We start from the raw sequence: 20044 nt of genomic DNA, 5'->3' as shown, positions 1-20044 counted from the left end.
TGTCCCAGTTCTGTAATGCCTGGGCAACAGCAAAGACAAGTTGCTGTGCCTCAAGTCAGTTAAGTCCCGGTGGCTCCTTGAAAGAAGCCTTAAAGAGGAATTTGTTTTGCAATTGGTTAGTCCAAGGCATGAAATACTAATATTACCAGATCACAAACAGGTTTTCTCTCTTAAAGAGGAGTTAAAGTTCTTGTTATTATCTGATACCTTTCCTATTCTCAGAGGACCTGATAGGGAAAGAAAGGTGACAGTGTCAGACTTATTCCCCTCAAGTAGTTTCCTCATTCAGCCCTATTTACCCTCAGGGTGGTTTAGATTAAGTACAGGGTCATTTTTAATTGCATCTGGATATCTGAAATTAAGTTCTAGTACAGAAAGAGTCAGGTATTACCTCTTTTCCAGAGGAGAGAGTTGGAGGGAATTCTTATCTTCCTACCTGTGTCAGATGACGGCATTAGCACAAAATGAGTCCAAATCTGTAGTCCCCTGGATGTTGTGATGCATTTGAATGCAAGTTTGACATAAAGAGAATCCTTAATTAACTATATGTCCTTAGGGAGTTTCACAACACAAAGTTGCAGGGTTATACTCAGAACTCTTTGTTGCTTGTGAATGTAGGAATGAGTGTAGAAATCAATGTATGTTATTTTTGTTATTTTCAGGTTTGTTTGGGGTTTTGGTTTGGGTTGTGGTTTTTGTTTTGGGTTTTTTTTTTACTTTTTGTGACTTCTGCTGTTGACATATCACCCAAGGTTCTTGCTTTTCAGCAATGTATTTCATCTGGTGTTTTTGTAAAGGAAAAAATTACCCATCTGGTAACTCTGCTTATTTGGAGACACTGTACCAGAAAGCTTCCTTACAGCCTACTCATTCTCTTGGCAAACTGGAGAATCCTGACAGTAGAATACAGCATTATCTGGTAAAAAGGAAAAAAACCCCTACATCTATAAATAAGTTGACTTTTGCATATATACATTAGAATTTTGTTCATCTAATATTTTTAGTTTAATATTTACTATATGTATAAATAAATAGAAGGAAGCACAGACCATCTATTAACTTGGCTTCTATTAGAAGGTTCCTCTTATAACCTTGATTGTGCACAGTGCTTTCAGTACACTCTTCAGTGAGAATTAAAATAGGGATTGTTAAGAATCAAGCTAGTGCATAAAAGCAATGTCTGCTGGGGGAAGACATGCTACCTGCAGATGCCCACAGAACTGGGGCGAGAAATGTTGAAGCTCCTTAAAGTTCCTAGCCTGTCTTGTGTTGAAGGTTTGAGAACAGAGAATGAAAATTCTATGGGATGTTATCTTCAAAGATGGAGATGGTGGTAAGTGTTTTACATTTAGATCTGATGATTTGAAAAGAGCACAACTGTTTTTCAGAATTAAAGATGTTTCAGAAATGACTAAGACATTTCTGAGAGACTTGTTAAGCCAATTTTCATAGTGAATTTCTTTTGGACATGGTTGTTTGCATAATTACCTCAAAATATAAATATCTAAGCATAGATTTGCATTTACAGTTGCTGCAAGTGAATGTGCAATACCTGACAATAGATACAAGTATGGATGTGCTTTAATATTTGCAAGAAAACTTCTTTTGCAAAAACAGCAGTATAGTCATACTATATATGTAATCAAAGCATATATTTTCAAGACAAGCTATTTCTTAAAAAACTTGCTGATTTTTTTTCCTGTTGATGAGTAGTTATTAAGACTTTCCTCTCATGCAGCTGAACATTCAAGAAGTTAGTTCCAAAGAAATCTGAATATTTTTACCATAGTAGGTAAATATCAGGCCTGTGTTCTTTCTGCATTTAATCACTTACCAAAGATGTTTATAATATCGTGTGTTCCTGTGCCAGGGACAGATCATTATTAATTAAGGACAGGAAAAGTCATTCCAACTTTGCTCCAGTAATTTCGTATTGCACAGTAACCCTTTACATTCTGCAACCTGAATTCTCTAGTAGTAATCCTGGAATATTTTGTTTTTTCAATATGATAGGCACACTAAATTTAGCATTGATAATAAGAAAAATAATCCTTTCTTCAAGAAGATGGCCCAAGGGGAGTAGAGATCCTCGACCTTAAAAGAAGGGTAAAGTTTTCAAAAGGAATATGAATCTGAGAAATTGTGGCATATTAGTGATATTGGTAATTTACCAGCTACCTTTGTGATATATTAAAAGATATTTAATCTGTTTCAGTTTGTTGTACTGCTATGATGTTGCACAGTGCCTAAGGTACATTAGTGCTGCAATGTTACTAATGCTAAGGTCTCTGAAACTGCTCAGGCAGTGTTTTCCAGAGCTTCTCTGGCAGTATTTTCTGTTATAGTTCTCATGCTGTTAGTCTTGGATTATTTTTCTCATGGTCTTGCACCTACAAACCCCAATAGTGTTACAGAGGATCTTCATGGGAGCAGCTATGATGCTGTGAGAATTGCCCCTCCCTCCTAGGTCTTTACCTTCCAAAAGCTAGTATAAGACAAAGTCGATAACAAAAATTTAAATACTTGTTAAGTGTTATCCATTAATATATGTACACAGATGTTCACTGACCAGTCAGGGTACAACACTCACACCACGTTAACATACTCCACGCAACACAAATAGCATCATAAATGGGAACAACCAATTGGAAGTTTGAGCGGTTCCCAAAGGAAATATATAGTGGCAGAGGGACAGTGTGGCAAAAATCATCGCCAGCACCGTGAGCAACAGCATTGGCATATTCACCATCACCACCCGCTGCACCTGAGAGACCCCCTCCCCACTCCCAAAGTAGGATGCTTTTGTGGGAGCCCTTAGCTGCTTTCCCAAGTCAGCCATTAAGGAGAGTTTTCCTATTTCATCCCCTTCCCCCCTTATTTCATGTGTCTGTCTCCTTAGTTTCAGCCACAGACTTCACTATTAAAACTTACTAATCCTACAGGTGTTTGAGGGGGGAAAAAGGGGATGTGTGTGTGGTCCATTTTGAAATAGTCATGTTTAATCTGTTCACTAGAGCAGGACTTAAGGGTATTTTGGCACTGAGTAACGTGCCATTTAAAGTTTGATTTTCATGGCTAGAAAAATCATAGTTTTGCATGCACTTTAGGATGATTATTGGGTAGTGTTTAGTCAAGCTTCGGTAGATTTTGAACAGCTTCACAATACACCATCTACTAGCATGATTTCCTTCAGCACCAGATATGCTTTTCTTTTCTATTCCTTGGTACAGGTGTCTCAGAGGAAAGCAAAATGAGAACAGTCTCTCTAATGTCTACATTAGACTGTTTCTTTGGTGAAGACTAACATCAGATTGCAGATAGTGTTTTAATTCATCTTTGGCATCTCTCTAGTCACATAGTTATGTTTTTGTCACATGTGCACTGCTCTGTTTCTATATTGTGCTGCATAATTTATTGGTTTTCATGTTATAAAGCAGATACGTAAGGCCAAACCCCATTTTTGTGAGGAACGTATTATCAGGTCTTACAGGCTGAAATTCCTAGTGACTGCCAATAGCAGGATGGTCTCTGAAACCATCCCTGCTCCCTTGGAATAGTCTAGGGAATAATGGCAATCTTCTGGAGATGGTACTGGTAAACAGTATTGAGTAAAAGAGAATTTGCCAATCAGTTCTCCTGTGAAAACAGTCTTTAAGTTAATGAATGTCTTCTAGATTTTTTAACCCACAGGAAGGCTGAGGAGGCTACATTGACAGCGCTTAGGTAACTATGGTAAATCCTAAATGCAAAAATACTATTTATGACATTGGACACAAAATTATTCGTGTCAGCAATGTAAATACATGACCCGAACAAAATATATATAATCTGACTAGAGCTTACACAGATAAAGAAATTGCGTTTGGACTCTTGTATGTGTTGGTTTGAAACAAATACACTTCTCTTTAGATGCTAATGTTAAACCTACCTATTTTCTCAGATAGAGAAAGCGTGGTGAAAATTGGAGTTTGACAAGCTTTGATGAAGTTTCTATTTGAATTGTATAAGGGTGATCAAATTAGATTTTGACTATGTAACTTCCTAGTGTTATGCCAGAAAGATACTGTGATAGGTCACCCTTTTATGTGCAGTTGATATGGCTGTCTATGTTACTCTACATGGTTTTGCCCTAAATAGGCCAGAGCACGCTACTCTCTAAGTACAACAAACACTCACCTGAATGATTCTGTGGTTCTTTCAATCTACAAGTGCATCATTTATGACGCCTCATGTGGGGTGACTGGAAAAGCTGAAAGAATGACTTATGTCAAATAAAAATCCTAGATCAAGTTTAGAGCTTCATTCCTTCCAAAGTATTACAACTAAGTGTAATGGCATTTGACAGTATTGACATTTTTTATATGACTTCTTTTGGCTAACTCAGCATTCTGAAAAAAATAAATAGTGTTCTCCCTTTGTGATTGAAAGGGTTAAATAGTACCAATTCATTACCACTCACAAAAGGATTTATTTTGTTCTCATAAATCAGTTTTATTCCACATTTTTATTATTCCCTTGGGTCAGCTGCTCCAATTGAAATCAATACAAGTGCAAGTGACACAATCAATCTAGATATTTGATTATGGATTTGAGAGTCCCAGTTCTGCTCTGTGTGTTTAGCTAGTCTCCTTCTGATAGTGTCCCTGGAGAATGGAAAATGCTTATTGGCATCCATGAATTATGGGCATAGATTCAGAAACCAGATACTGTGATAATCTCCATTTATGTACTGCTGCAGCTAGAGAAAGAATGTTCTAACCATGAAAAAACAAACTTGAAGATTTTAAAGCTAACTGTTTCTGAATGTTTTTTTAGTGTGTAAAATCTCTTGTGAAATAAACTTTATAAAGTCTCATAATCTGTCTATAAAACCCCTCAAACAAAATGGATTAAATCAATAATTATATGCCCTATCATCAGCTTAACACCACAAGTACAGCTAATGTTTTTGCTATTTGATGCCTTTTGGTCATTTATAGACAATGTGATGTTATGCCACTTGGGGTACTAACCTGTGCTGGGACACTTTCTCCTGTTTATGTTGGGATAAGAGTACCTGGACACTGGAAGCCTGTGTGAAATCCACAGAAGTTGTTTCTACTCATAGAATGCTTTGCAGAGTTGAGTGGCCTCACCCTATTTTATGATTTCTTTAGGTCATGGACTGAGTTACTACAGTGTGTCCCTACAACACTTAGTACAGTGTGGGGGGGTGTCCAGGACTGATGCCCCTTGGTGCTGTTGCAGCAAAGTGAGTTACAATACAGATGAATATACTTACAGCAGAGATTTAATACTATTCTGAATGCACTGTTTTAACCAGAAGGTCTAAATGAGACAGACTCAATTGCAAGACTCATTGGACATTTCTATGTTTATGAAAGAATAATGAAAAAACCTAAAACAGTAATTCAAATAAATAAAAAATTCCTTTTGACAGTTTCATCTACAAATACAGACTTTTTAAGTTGAAAGCCTCATGGCACTGAACTGGAAGCTGAAAAGGGTAGATGAGACCACACACCAAACATTGTTCTCTGCCTGCCATCATGACAGAGCCTAATCTTGGCTGCAGTGATTAACTGTCCATGGGGTCTGTGCTAACTTTATTGCATGAGCTCCCCCATGAAGTTCTGGACTTTATTCTTATTTCAGCCCATAGAATTAATGAGCATATAAATGCATGTTCCTTTGTGTTTGTAACACTAACGATCACTTATTTCTACTGACAGGAACATGCTTTCACCGTAATGATTACCCCTGCTTTGCCTTAGGGTTCTTGAAGTATTCTGCAAATATTCGTAGAATCGTAGAACAGCTGAGGTCAGAGAGCTACTCTAGAGATCATCTAGTCCAACCTCCCCATTCTCCAAGCAGGGTCAGTTGGAGCACATTGACCAGGACAGTGTCCAGTTGGGTTTTGAATATTAGCAAGGATGGAGACTCCACAACCTCTCTGGGCAACTTGTTCCAGTGTTTGACTAACCTCAAAGTAAAAAAAAAAAAAAAAAAGTCTTTGATTTAAACAGAATTTCTTTTATTTTCTGTATGTGCCCAATACCTCTTGTTCTGTCGTTATATACTGCTGAGAAGTGTGTGACTTCTTTACACCCTCACATCAGATGTACATATTGATAAGATCCTCCCCCGCTCCAGGCCTTCTCTTCTTGAGGCTCAACAACCTCAGTTATCTCAAACTCTCTTTGTGTGACAGATGTTTCAAGCCTTTAATCATTTTACACAGGCTCCACTCCAGTAAGTCTGTATCTGTCTTGTACTGGGGAGCCCAGAACAGGATGGGCACTCCAGATGTGTCTCACCAGGGCTGAATAGAGAAGAGGGATTCCTTCCCTTGACCTGCTGGCAATGCTCCTCCTAACGCAGCCCATGAGGCTGTTGGCCGCCTTTGTCACAAGGACTCATTGCTGGCTTATGTTCAATTTGTTGTCCACCAGGACCTCCATGTCTTTATTAAAGCAGAAAAGCAGCTTTCTAGCATCAGCCCCCAGCCTGTACTGGGGGCCAGCTCAGAGTGACAGACAGAACGTTCAGCATATGCATTCTGTATTCCTAAAGACACTCTAAGATAGCGGTACCAAATTTAAGTCTGTGAAAAGGCACAGAAGGTGCCTTTGGCTGTTTTAAAGTGATGGAAACAGCTGTCAAAGAAACCACTTGAGTTGTACAGTCAGAAACTACATCTGGGTCTTTAAACTTTCAGATTTCTGCTGCACGTGGCCATAGGACTTTCATCTTATTCTTTAAATATTTTCTATTTTTCAGTCTTAAAACTAAAGGCTTATTTAATTACCAGAGGGAAAGGAAAAAGCTAAGTTTTTTCAGTGCAGGTAATGTGAACTTTTCATTCTTTACAGGAAAATGAATATTTTGGATTCATATTTTTTCTGGTTTGCCGCAGTGGTTTTAAATTACCCACCTCACCTCATCCATCCCCCTAACCCATGAGAATGGTTTCTTGTGATAAGAGACACTTTAAGTTTTGGACTCAGTTTGACGGACTGAGACTATGCTATGTCCTTAGGAACAATACATCCGTCAACTCAGGAGCAGAGGAACAAATAGTTGTTCAGGAGATTGAGGTGCAAATTCAGTACTGTGCTCATCTGAAAAAAAAACCCACACCAAAAGCAAAACTCAACCCCCCCCCCAAACCCAAACAAAAACCCCCACTGCAAAACACACAAAACCCCCCCTTTACACTGTTGGAGAGAGGAGTATGGCATCAAAACTCAGAAACCACTTCATAAGATCAGTATAACAACTGGGATGACAATTGGAGAACAGTTTATTATTCCAGTTCTTAGGAAAAGAGAGTCACCAGTAATGATTAGGAAATATTTTTAGCTCTTTTTGGGGGGACAATCGACCTAACTGAAAGTCACATTTTTTTATCCTGAATACTGCACTAGAAACAGTGGGAAAGGGAGAGAAGAAAAATCTTAGCTAGGAGGAAAGGAGTAGCTTGTGTGGAAGTTAATGAGGCTGAAGAATAAGCAAAACTAATGGACAAAACAATGAGCTTGCAGATGAGGAGGTGTGCATATTCACAGAATTTCCCCCAGAAAAATGTGGTGCCAAAGAGGCAGAAACCAGCACAGGGACAGAAACTGGTGGACAACGAGGACGCGGTATGGGGAAAGATGGGGAAAAGTGAAAAAAGTGAGTTCTTATTTCATTTTTATTTTGCTATTCTGACATAAACTTTTTTTGTGGCTCAAGATGCTTAACCTCTGTATGCTCACATACATATAAAGCAGGCATAAAAATGACTGTAAGTGTTTGTGCTAGTTAAATAAGTAATCTTTGTATAATTCTTTAGATCCTCATATGAACTGTTCCTTGACCTAGAATTTTACTACCTTTATTCTTTGAGTAGTCTTCTACACTGGCAATAGTTCTGCTTCTATCTGTTGGAATATTGTGGAGCAACATGCTGTCTAATATACAATAGGGTATCAGGACCTGTATGTACACAATGGAAACAGTACAGATTGGTAATAATATTTCAGAGTATGGCACAAAGCCTTAAACTCACTCAAAAATACCTTTTGCCATGTAGTAGCACACAATATGTGGTATACTTTTTGTGATTGAAGCCTCACATTATCTTGAAATAATGATATTGAAAGAAAATAATAGCTTATTAAACATTTGTGATAGTAAGATGCCTTAAGTACCTTTTACGTGGAAATTTCTCTGCGTTTCACAAACTATGGTCCTATAATATCATTTAAGTTCACACAAATCTGGGGGTAAGATGAGCAGTCGGACAATTTCTAGGACATCGCAAATAAGAAGAGGTAGAAATCTGTTTTACAAAGGAGGCTTGGTTATTGAAATCCCATAAGAATACAAACAGAGGAGTATAAGGAAGCTGATTTTTGACCAATATCTTCTGTATAATGACAGCTAGCTCTTGATTAGGAAAAGAAAAGTACGTGAGCACCCAGTAATGTTTCTCACTAGCATGGCCTCCTCGCTTCCTGAAGTCAGCAGCCCAGTTGTGTCAGTGTGTTTGCAGTACCATCACATTAGACTGGTTATGTTTAAACTTGTTACTTTAATAATCATAAATGCAGTGGTAATAATAGAAATATTTGCTATTTGCCCATGCATATGAAATGTGAGTTTTTTCTGTTTGAGACATAAAAAGGAAACATCTCAATTTATTACCTTTTTCCTCAAAACATAAATTTGGGTCAGATGGAAAGAGTACCTTTAAATGTGGCAAATTCTGGGACAAAAAAACCCAGTTTTTAAATGTGAGATGAATGTGTTTAGTTTGTATTATTTCTTTTTTCCATTGCAGTCTTTGTCATGAGAATGGTTTCATGTTGTACCATTTCCTGCGCTCCTTACAACCTTTGTCACATGAATAAGATATCAGAACGCTAATGACTAATATACAGTATTCTGTGTCTGCTGATACTATACTGTACTACCGTGACCTTTGCAATATTACGTATTCTGATTGGCTGTCCATTTCACCTCTTCCCCACAAGTTAATAAGGCTGTAAAAAGGAGAGAACTTGAAATGGCCAGCCAGTCAAATTACAGAATATTGAAAAGGTCAGAGCAGTACAGCACACAGAAAAAAATTACGGAATATATGAGGCATTAAAATTCTTGTGACAATGATTATAACAAGAATGGAAAAGGATACCCATTTATGTTATTTCAATCTAGTGAACCCCATAGGATGACGGACCCAGGACAGCAGTAATTTACGCACCACCGACCCACAGGAGCTTTATTCACCTATTTACAGGGGTACTCAGTAACAGGAATGCACATCTGCTTGGGAGCCTCCTTCAAAGTGTCCACCCAGAAGTGAATGTTCAAACACAAATACTCACCAGCTAGAGCGCTGTGTGAAGTTTAGCACTTTTAAACAGTGATTTTGGATGGAATATGTATTTGTGTATATTTTAATGTAAGCATCTTTTCTTACTTTGTTTCAAGTGTACATAGTTTTCAAGTATGGATATTCTTTAGCCCTAATTTCTTCATTTGGATAATGTTTTCCTGAAAAACTGAGATACTTTGATCTGGTATAAAACTAGGAATAAATGGAGAACAGCTCAGGTTTTTCTTAAATACCAGACTTAGCTAAACAAGTGCCTCAGAAATATTGGGGGAACATGGAGAGCCTCATGAGCAGGAAGGCTAGTAAAAGAACAAAACCATCACGATGCAAAATTGTGGAAAGATTTAAGGAACATGGGGAAGCCTTTCATGTCTGCAAAGGGTTTAGTCTTTTTTGAGAGGTTATAAGAGATGGTGGCTTTGATCCCTCTTCCATCTGAATTCATCTTTTGGTACGGGTGCTTGCATGTCTGAGAGTTGAAGGACGTGGTGAGCCAGTTCTAGGAGTTTGTTTTCTGCCTCCATAGTTAGATTACTCATGTTAGCTGTGTCTTAAGGGGATCTTGCTTGTTGGAGTGCTGGTGGCTGTTCATGGCAGGAGTTACAAGGCAGAAATGTGCAGGAACGAGGAGGTATTCTGGTAGAAACCACTTGTCTGAAGTAAAACAATGTCTCTTAGACCTTTACCAGTGTCTCAGGCAGCTGCTGTTTAGATCTGCAGCAGACTTGCTGGTAAGCTACAGTAGGACCTGTGAGCAGCATGGAGAGAAAAACACACATGAAAAATGGAAAAAGAGAGGCCTTATCCACTTATACTCACAAATAGGGTCCACCCTGAAGCAGTTTAGGCAGGAATGGCACGGAGTGATATGACAGGGTTATCGCTGTATCACTTTCTGTCAGGCTGAACCTATGTGTCTGCATTTTCCAGCCCACTGAAAGCAAAGTTTAAGCAGTGAGAAGTGGCAAAGCTGCATACTGCAAGTCATTCCCAGCAAGACCTGCATTTTAAATATGTTCTTCTAATATTTTCCTTGCCAGTAGCAGTAAGTTGCTTGGCTGGGAACCGGCATAAAAGTCTGTGTAAAATTCAGGTTAGGAAACTTGCAAGTACTCCTCAGCTTTTTATTAGAAGCAATGAAAAAATTTTGAACTGCTATGTTGTCTATCTCATTGTAAATTTGCAAGTTCATTTTTGAGCTGAATAAAATGGTTATGTAATTACGTACTTCTCCTAATTATTGAGTAATTATATACTTCTTATAATTGCCGAGTAATCACTCTGCTATAACTAGAATTTAATGTTACAACTAATTGTATAATTACTGTATATTAATGTTGTTATCCAGGCAACTTGGAACAGAGTGTTATCCAATTCCTTTTCTGTTACTTGAAACTGTATTTTTAAAAATATAGTATAGTTAGCCATTGGAAGAAAGATTAATAGTGGAATAAAAATATCAGCAGAGGAATTACATGCTTTCATTCTGGGCTCAGGTGGATGAGAATAAAAATATTAACATGTTAAAACTGTACTGTAGATAGAAAAAATTTAATTTTCTCATGAATTGGACACATAAATTGCTGTTAGGGAGCCTACTTTTATGCTTGAGGTTTGAGTCTATCCTATGTGCCTTGATCTGTCAACACTGGATTTTTAAACTTTCCTACACATTGTAGGTGAAGCATTTTAAAAAACACATCTCTCTCCACAGCCAGCTGAGTCCTGAAGTGTTTCACATCACTAGGACCTTAAGAATGTATATATGTCAGTTGGCCATTTCTAATGGCTTTGTTGTTATTATAGGTGCATAGGTACATAAGAGTAATCTCAGACCAAATAACTCTGGTTCTGCAGAACTGGTATGTCTGTATGTGGAACGCGTAAACCATGGTGGTTGTTCTTGCATGATAAGAAGTTTTGCCTCCATTGCTGTTTATAAAGTGGGGTCTCTAAGGCTAATGTAAAATTCAGTGAAATCCAAAATAAATCCATCAGGTTTCATGAAATTACCTTCACACTACTGTAGTCTGTTCGGGAAGTCTGGTGCTATGGCTTGGTGTAATCCAGGTAGAATTTGAGCAATGAGGAACTAGACTACAAGGCAGATTTATAAAAAGTGTTTTATAAAACTCTCCCCTCAAAACTCAGAAAGTAAGTTTGCCATATGTTACCAGCAGAATAACTGAAAACACCCTTTGTGCAGCTCTGTGAACATCAAAATAATGGAATGGCTTGGACTTGTACCATAAGTGAATCACAGATTGTTTATAGGAATCCCAAAATTAGAGGAAAGTCCAGATCACTCATCCATGGTAAACTGTAATGTGAGCATGACTGAAATGTACTGCATATGCACATGTTAGTGCATATCATAGAAATATGGAATATTTGAAAAATATTTCAGGTTTAATAACATTTCAGTTTTAACAGTTCATTTGAAACTTGCATAAAAATTAGTAAACCCAGTGAGTTTCACTTAAAAAATTATTTAAAAGATAGTTTCTAGGGTTTTTTTAATTCTATCTTCTTTAGATCTTGTAGAAGACTCGGGTGTGAATATTCAATCTGCCTGTGACAATGCTTTAATTTAAGAAATTTTTAATAGTTGCATTCTGTTTAATCTCATTCGCATACCTGTGGTCTCAGACTCATGTGATTCTGCCATTGTTTGTAATGCAGAATTTCCATCGACTTCCATGTTAAGAGCTCTCCATGGAATGATGGATAGTAGTAATAATATTAATCATTTATATAGCACTTTATATGTTCAAAATATTGGATAATCTTTAAATGAGCTCAGCTTTGCTCTCAGATACGTGAGTGAAATCTTTATTGAGTCGAAAAAATTTGTTACTTGACATACAATTTTTTTATTTTCCAGTCTTACTCATCAGGTATTTTGGAAAGGTTTATTTTATTATTTTTGTAGGGTAGAATATTGTCTTATCTTAAGTTTGAGATCTTAAAAGGGTTGTAAAGGACATGTAGGTTGCTGCGGTGTCCTCTGATGACTTCAGCTGATAAACCAAATACTTCAAATCCTTGTTTTATCTTTGAGAGGACTGCAGGCCATGCTGGAAAGCATGTTTCTTACTGCAGATAACTAATTCTTATGTATGCAATGGAGTTAGCTTATCAAATCCTAAGGTAAGTGTTTTTCTAGTGAATTCAAGAAGTTTTTCTAGTCTTTCATAGGCATAAGAATTAACCTTAATGTTATGAATTTGCAGTTATCACACAACTGGTCTAGAACGTGAGTAATTTCTGAAAGCTGGCTTCTGTTTGCAATGTATAGCAGTCAGCTTTGCAACTGCGTGGTTCGTTCATTTTTTTTCCAAGTTTTGCAAATACCACAAACGGTTGGCAAAAGGGGGAGAAAATGGTGAATAATATTTTTTCTTCCAAATAGCCCATTTTTTGGTGTTACTGGTATCAATGGCAATTTTTCACTTGAGTAGAAATAAGACTTGGATCATAAAGACAGCAAATTGTAGCAGATGCACGGTCTAACATTTGTTCTTCTCTCCCTTCCCCTGTTTCTTTTTTCATAACAGCTAATGCTAATTATTCTATTGTAAATGGTACTCGGATGTTATGCAGCAGCAACGAATCCAATGTATGGGTACCCATTAAAGGACTGATTCCATTTTCTAACTACACAGTACAAGTGAATGCTTCCAACAGCCAGGGCAGCTTGATAAGTGATGCTATAACAATAGACATGCCTCCAGGAGGTAAGTATAAAAAAGTGCTTTTTCTGTGCACGTAACAATTACACAAGTACTCTGTTGAAGAAAACATTTATTATTGTAACTGAGGACTGTAAGTTCAGAAGAATATGTTTGCATTAGTAGTTCTTACTAACAAAAGTGTTCTTTTCAGTGTCTAATTTGTCATATTGTTCAATTTAAGAACTAGAGAAGGAAAACAGGTAGTTGTATAGATAACATATTATGTAGGTGAGAAGTGCATTATATACTTCATTTTTTTTCTGTGAATGGTGGTTTATTCTATCATGGACTGCTAATCTAATCTAAGAATGTAGAGACAGTCACCTGCGTTTTGTAATCTGTTTTAGAATAAAAGTTGTAAGCACTGACAAAGAGCACTTACTGGATAGACTTAGACAATTTGTTTAATACTAGTCATATAAACCATTGGTAATATATTGAGCCAGAATCCACAAACTGGTATAGCTGTAAGAAAGTCAATTGCAATGTGCTGATTTATGGTGAATGAGTCTGTAAGCCACTTTGGAAGTTATCTTCATAAAAATTTGAAATAAGAGAAGTGAGCAAATACTCTCTAAACACTGCACAGGAATTTTTTTTTTTTTTTTTTAAAGAAAGCTTAAATTTACAACTATATTTTTGTTCCTTTTGCATTTTCTTTTTGTGGACATCCTAATGAATTAGCTTTTGTTGAATAAATGCTAGTGGAAACAATGAATTTAAGGTAATTTTGAATTCTAAAGAGCCCTACAAAACTTGATCTTGAGAGATGTGATGTCTCTCAGGTGTAGCTGATGAGCAGGAATAGTGTAGAATAACATACATATCATTTGAAAGTAGAAAAGAAAAAAGGAAGGGAAAGGGAAACAAAGAGTCCCATAAACCTTACAGCTCAAAAATACAGTTATACTTGGAACAGTTTGGATTAGTTTTTGGGCCAAACCAACAGAAAGACTTCTGAAAAATGAATAAATAAGATGCAGAGTTTGTATGACAGATTACTGAGCAAGAAGGAAGAGGTAAATTCCCAGCACACTTTATACTTTTCCAATCTGATAGCCAAATTACACCTAATATTAACAAATATACATTGTCATATAGTAATAAAACCGCATCTTAGTTTTACTGCTCACTTAAGACTGAGCAGTAAGACACTGACATTTCTAATCCCAGTGTCACACTTCAATTTTGCATGTAGAAATGACAAAATTTGGTAGTGAAAATTTTACCAAATGAGAAGGTAAAGGATCTTTAAAGGTAGGCAAGGATGTGCACAAGTTTATGACAGCCATTAAGATACACTTTCTTTCATCATTAGATTGTTGTTGATTACAATTAGAAAACTTATAGCTTTGAAATTATCTTTTTTATGACCTTGTGGTAGTTTAAAAGCAATACCTCATTGATTAAATAGGTTTTAGTTCATGCTTCCTTTTAGTTAATGATCTGAAAACATATTATCCTGATTTACACATAAAATCATGCTGAAAAGCATGTGGCATTCACTAGGATATGTGTGTTTAAGTAGAATTAAATTAGCAGTGAGAGTTATTAAAGAAATCTTCCATACTATTGTCCACTGGTCTGTGATCTGTAGTGAAATGAATAATAAATGAAGCAGTGCATATGAGAGAAGTACTCTCACATACACTATATTCTGTATGTGCACCCATACAGACACACGCACATGTATATTTAGGACAATGTATGTTTACTTTTATTATGATCTTTATTAGAATGACTCTTTGAATGCCATACAATTCTATTGCATGCTAAATTATGAGTATAATGTTAATCTTACACTGGGCTGTATTCAGTGGCTTCACTTACAAACACTTTCTAAATCATTAAATGAAATCTAGATGCTACTGAAATCAGAAGGAATTTTATTTTTTATTTCAGTGGCCGAGATTTCACTTTGACAGAAGTTTTGTTTGATCAAAGAATGTCTCATTATGTACAAAATCACAGACTTTTAATGAGTCTTTAAAATGCAGCATTCTCTTTTCAAGGATGACAAAAAAAAGCTGTTTTCAAAAATTTCATTGTGGGCAATATTTCATGGAGCTTGATGAAAGATTGTGTAAGAGGGAGAATGGTAGAGGACAAAGGAGTATTCCATTTTGAAGTTACTGCAGATCATTGTTTTTCAATTATGACACAGATTTTCTTCCACCATGCATTTCTTTTGTTTCATTTTTTATTTAAAATGTATTGCACATAACATAAAGCACACCAAATCTTCAGTGTTACCTGATTGAATGTATATCTTAATTTCTCATCAAGCTGATTTGCCATGCTTAAAGTCAACGCTTAAAAAAAAATAATCTTAGAAATAAGGAATATATTTTATCTAAGCTCTTGACTAAAATTGCAGTGCAGGTTCAAGAGTTCTTGGAAAGATTAAAAAAATAAAAACTGAATCCAAATGTTAATCCATAAATATGAAACTTTGTTTTGACCCTTACCCTGTAGTGGTCTGGAGTTACTAATGGGGTTAGGATTTCAACTCTTAATGGGACTTGGTGCATTAGTGTTTTGTATGCATGGAATTCAGCATTCAGTTTAATAAGTGGTTGACATTGGTGATGTCCCTTAATTTGCTTAAATCTAATTGGCTCTTTTATCAGTCAAACCTGTATGGATTGGCAATTGATCAGAAAGGGTCAGCCATGACTGTGCATGTACTTAAATGCTGGAAACACCAGTTAAAGTCACTGTTGCATAATAAGAAGCTGAAACCATGAGAACAAATGATCTTCAGAGTCGGAAGGCAAAAGAAAGCGGAGAAGTTTTTCAAGATGTTCAAGTTCAGAACAAAGGCATTATGGAGTATATAAATTTTAAATACACTGCTTTTTGCCTCAAGACTTAAAGCTTTTTTTTTGCCAGATGAACTGAAATCTTGTCTGAAACTGTCTTTGTTACATCAAAGAACTGCATAGAAAGCTAAAAGAGATGGAAGAAGCATAAAAGGGCATAGTTTAAAATGATTAGTGACAAATTTCATACCGCTGAGGTAGAAGTAAATTTTTTTGAGTTTTATATTTTTTCCAAAAAGAATAAATTTGTTCTATTTATCTTGTCCTAAACAGCTTTGGTAGAAGTTGTAAAAAATAATATACTAGCCAGTGCTTCACATTAATTTGAGCATGCCAGCCAGTAAAAGATCTAGAGAACAAATTGTTTTAGAATTAATTTAATTAGGTAAATGAATTGAAATGATACAGCGGATGTAAAACTGCAAAAATCTGGGAGAAAATCTTCTGTACTGAGTCCTTGGTTATATATATTTTTTCTTAATGAGTGCTATTTCTAATGTAGTGGCACACAGAGGACCTCATTAATTTAGGACTGCTTTGTAATAAGTAATGGTAAGCTAACAGAAAAAAAAAAAAAATTGCAATCACTACTGTTAACAGTTTATGCTCTAGTTAAATCTGTTTATTCCCTGCCTTTGAGCACAAAAGGCCTAGTATGGAAGGGCGTGTGAAGCCCTCTATGCAGGGGGGAAGAAAATAGATTACGTTGAAAAAAATAGGTGCAAAGAGAGATAACAGAGAGAGACAGGCTGCTGATCAGATGGGAAGCAGGAAGCTGGAGGCTCAGTCATCACCTCCAAAGCACAGAAAAGGACCCGATTCCCAGGTAATGACAAGAGGTATGAAGATTGTTGTGGGTGGTAATTCTGCATCCCATTGCAGAGTTGTCTCTGTGTGGTTACTTGTGTTGGGGGTTACAACCCCCAACTTGGTGCTGACTTATCTATAGAAAAAAGCCTCGAAGAATTTATATGTATTCCCTATGTAATACCTAAAAGGGAAGATACTTTGAAAAAAAATATTCGCCTAAGCAGTGATGTGTCTCTGGCATAATTTATGCAGTATGTTGTTCGTTTATATGCTCTGTCTGTGATATGCACAACATAGGAATGTGAAAGATGTCAGATTTTGCCTTGGACTCTTCAGCACCTGCCCTGTGCTGCTTCCTTCTTGTGTTTGGGATGCTGCAACAAGCTTGGGCTAGTTAGCGGCAAAAAGAGAGCCTACATACTTGTCGCTGTTGATGTTTGTTCAAAATCTACAGAGGATGGTGTCCTGCAGCCAGAGGATTTCAACCACTGTTAGTTTAGGTAGCAGCACCCCTGACACTGGATATTGAAACCCATCATAGCATCATAGATCTAACCATGCAAACAAATAAGAACCACATCATACAACTTATGTTCACATCTGAAAGAATTGGCTCATGCAAGTTGGTCACTGAAGCCAACAGACCTCCTTAGATGGATGAATATTCAGTAAATAAAGCAAACTGATTCTATTAGGCCAGAATTATTTAGGAAGAAAAATCAAACCTGAATATGCTAGAATTTTCCCTGTGAGACAGGTTTGTTTTCCCATGATGCTCAGTACACTTTGAGTCACACCATAAATTTTGTTTTGAGAGAATTTCCTTCAAATTTCAGGTATTTCTGAGACATTAGTTGTTTTTCTCATTTTCTTCCTTTTTTATAGTCTTTCTTCCTTTTTTCTTCCCTTCTCCCCACCCCATAGACTTAGACTAAAATCCAGTTGGATTCTTTTTGTTCTATATCTTCTGTTTCTTTTTCATTTTTCTTCTCTTACATTCTCTTATGTCTCCTCTTGTAAAGGTAGAGTAGTAAGAACAGAATTTAAAAATGGAAAAAAATAAATGAAAGGTCGTTTAGAAAAAAAAATCTTCTGGCATCATTCCATTTTATTCATTATGATAAAATTATATTTTTAAAAGTCCAAATTCTCAAACATTTGCATGATATCTCTATAACTCCAGAATAATATACTCTCTGATTTTGATAAAGAACAGGAAATGTTTTAAACAAAATTGTTGCAAACAAGTTGACAGGGTTGGGGTGGGGAGTGTTAACAGAAAGTTCTTAATGAAAAATGGTGACCATATCTTTTCTAGAGGTAGTTTAAGGAGAGAGCAGGATAGAGTAGGGAGGGGGAAAGACCTCTCATCAATGACCTAGCTAATTAAAGAGTGTCAGTGGCAAGCTGTGTAAATTGTCCGTTCCAGTTCCTTTTGTCCAGAAAGATGATTTCATGGGGATATAAGGATAGGATTGCAAAAGAGCTTGTTTGGAAAACTGGGAGTTGTTCTAATGAAACAATAATTCCTCTCTAACCTCTGCAGTATTGAACTGATTGTCATTTTCATTAGTTCTACTTTCTTCTTTTATTCCCCTCTCCCAGTCTGTTCGGCAGATCTTTCAGTGAGCTCATACTGTGTCTGTTCTTGGGTTTGGGTGGTTGTTTTGGGTGGCAAGAGAAGAGAGAAGTCTCATGCCTGAAAGGTTGTGCCTTCTGATTCTGGCAACGGGAGGCACAGAGGTGCCCAGTTTACTGCTCGCTTTCCTAAATTGCAGCCAGTTGGGGCTCAGCCTAACTCCACGCATCATAAAGGACCACCTCAAGCCTGCTTTAAATTGAACCGTAGTGTAAGTCCCTACTCATAAAACCGGAGCATGCCAGAAGGCAATGACACTCCAACTATGTCTTTATTCTTCTGCTTGCCTCCTTCCCTTCGCCCCTGCACGCCGTCCTTTTAGCCCTAGGCAGATGTCCCGTTGTTACAGCTATGATGTTTCCATGCTCCAGACACAGGAGACCTGTATTTGTCAGCTCTTAGGTTGCTTTCTGTCTGCTGGAGCTGCGTGAAACAGTGTGGTGGGTTGACCTTGGCTAGATACCAGGTGTCCACCAAGCCACTCTATCACTGCCCTCCTCAGCAGGACAGGGAGGGGAGAGAAATAAGATGAAAAAAACCTTGTGGGTGAAGATAAAGGAAGTTTAATAAAGCAAAAGGCTGCACGTGGAAGCAAAGGGAAAACAAAAGATTTATTCTCAACTTCCCATCAGCAGGCGATGTCCAGCCACTTCCTGAGAAGCAGGGCTTCAGTACGTGTAGCAGTTGCTCCGGAAGACAAAAGGTGCAAATAACGAATGCCCCCCTTTCCTCCTCCTTTCTCTTAGCTTTTATTGCTAGGCAGACATCATATAGTATGGAATATCCCTTTGGTCAGTTGGGCTCAGCTGTCCTGGCTGTGTCCCCTCCCAAGATCTTGCCCACCCTCAGCCTACTGGTGAAGCGCGGGATGAGAAAGGGAGAACTGTGCAATAGCTTGAAATAGCTAACTGATCACCTATAAGCAGGCATTTAACCTCATTGTAGCGATCTCACTCCAGGTCTTTCCAAAACCTTAACACTACCGTGAGGTCTAGGTGGTACTTAAGATGTGTTGGAAGAAATCTGCAGTAGAGCAATTTCGTGCTGGGCAACTACAACTTGATTGTACTTCTGAAAACCAGAATATATAAGTGGGAAAAATAGGCTGCTGTGGAATTTAGCAGCAGACCATTATTTAAAATGATTACCTACCGTCACATGAACCTATTTCAGACCAATTTCAATTGTACATAAAAAGGGATACAATTTAAATTAAGTATGCAATTTTTATATAATCTTAAGCCTATTCATGGTTGGTTTGGCTTTTTTTTTCATTCTCTATAAATCTGAACTAGACTGCTCAGTACTCTAGTTGAAGTCAACATTCTTTATGGAACAAATTAGGTTCTTCTGTTGAAGAAATTCTACAATAAAATGACATTGAAATTCCTAGTGAAAACATAGAGAAAACATTTGAAAAAATCACACTATGAATTTTGTCTTTTGAACCATTTTCCAGATATATGCAAGTATTAGGAAGAGGATCAATTTTTATGTAACGTTACTACTGTGATTTGCACTGCTTTTGTAAAAAGCTCACTTTATTATATTTATTTTTAACAACTCCTGCCCCTATAGTTTCCAGAATAAAATGGTGTTTTCATTAACTGTCAACAAAGGCAAATGTCTGTGGGTTGGTTTTTGGAGGTTT

At 37.0% G+C, this 20044-nt stretch overlaps 1 protein-coding gene across 1 annotated transcript in view; it reads left to right on the top strand.

Annotated features, from left to right (window-relative positions):
* USH2A (usherin) overlaps positions 1–20044 on the top strand; it is a 396138-nt gene that overhangs the window by 222894 nt on the left and 153200 nt on the right. The window contains exon 37 of the mRNA XM_075749252.1: positions 12946–13125. Within this exon, the coding sequence (XP_075605367.1) occupies positions 12946–13125 (180 nt within the window). The remainder of the gene's footprint in view (positions 1–12945; positions 13126–20044) is intronic.

Source organism: Balearica regulorum, chromosome 3 (genome assembly GCF_011004875.1).
Source record: "Balearica regulorum gibbericeps isolate bBalReg1 chromosome 3, bBalReg1.pri, whole genome shotgun sequence".
NCBI classification, from domain to species: Eukaryota; Metazoa; Chordata; class Aves; order Gruiformes; family Gruidae; genus Balearica; species Balearica regulorum.
The sequence above is the reverse complement of the archived record's forward strand: the minus strand, read 5'-3'. Positions and strand labels throughout refer to the sequence as shown.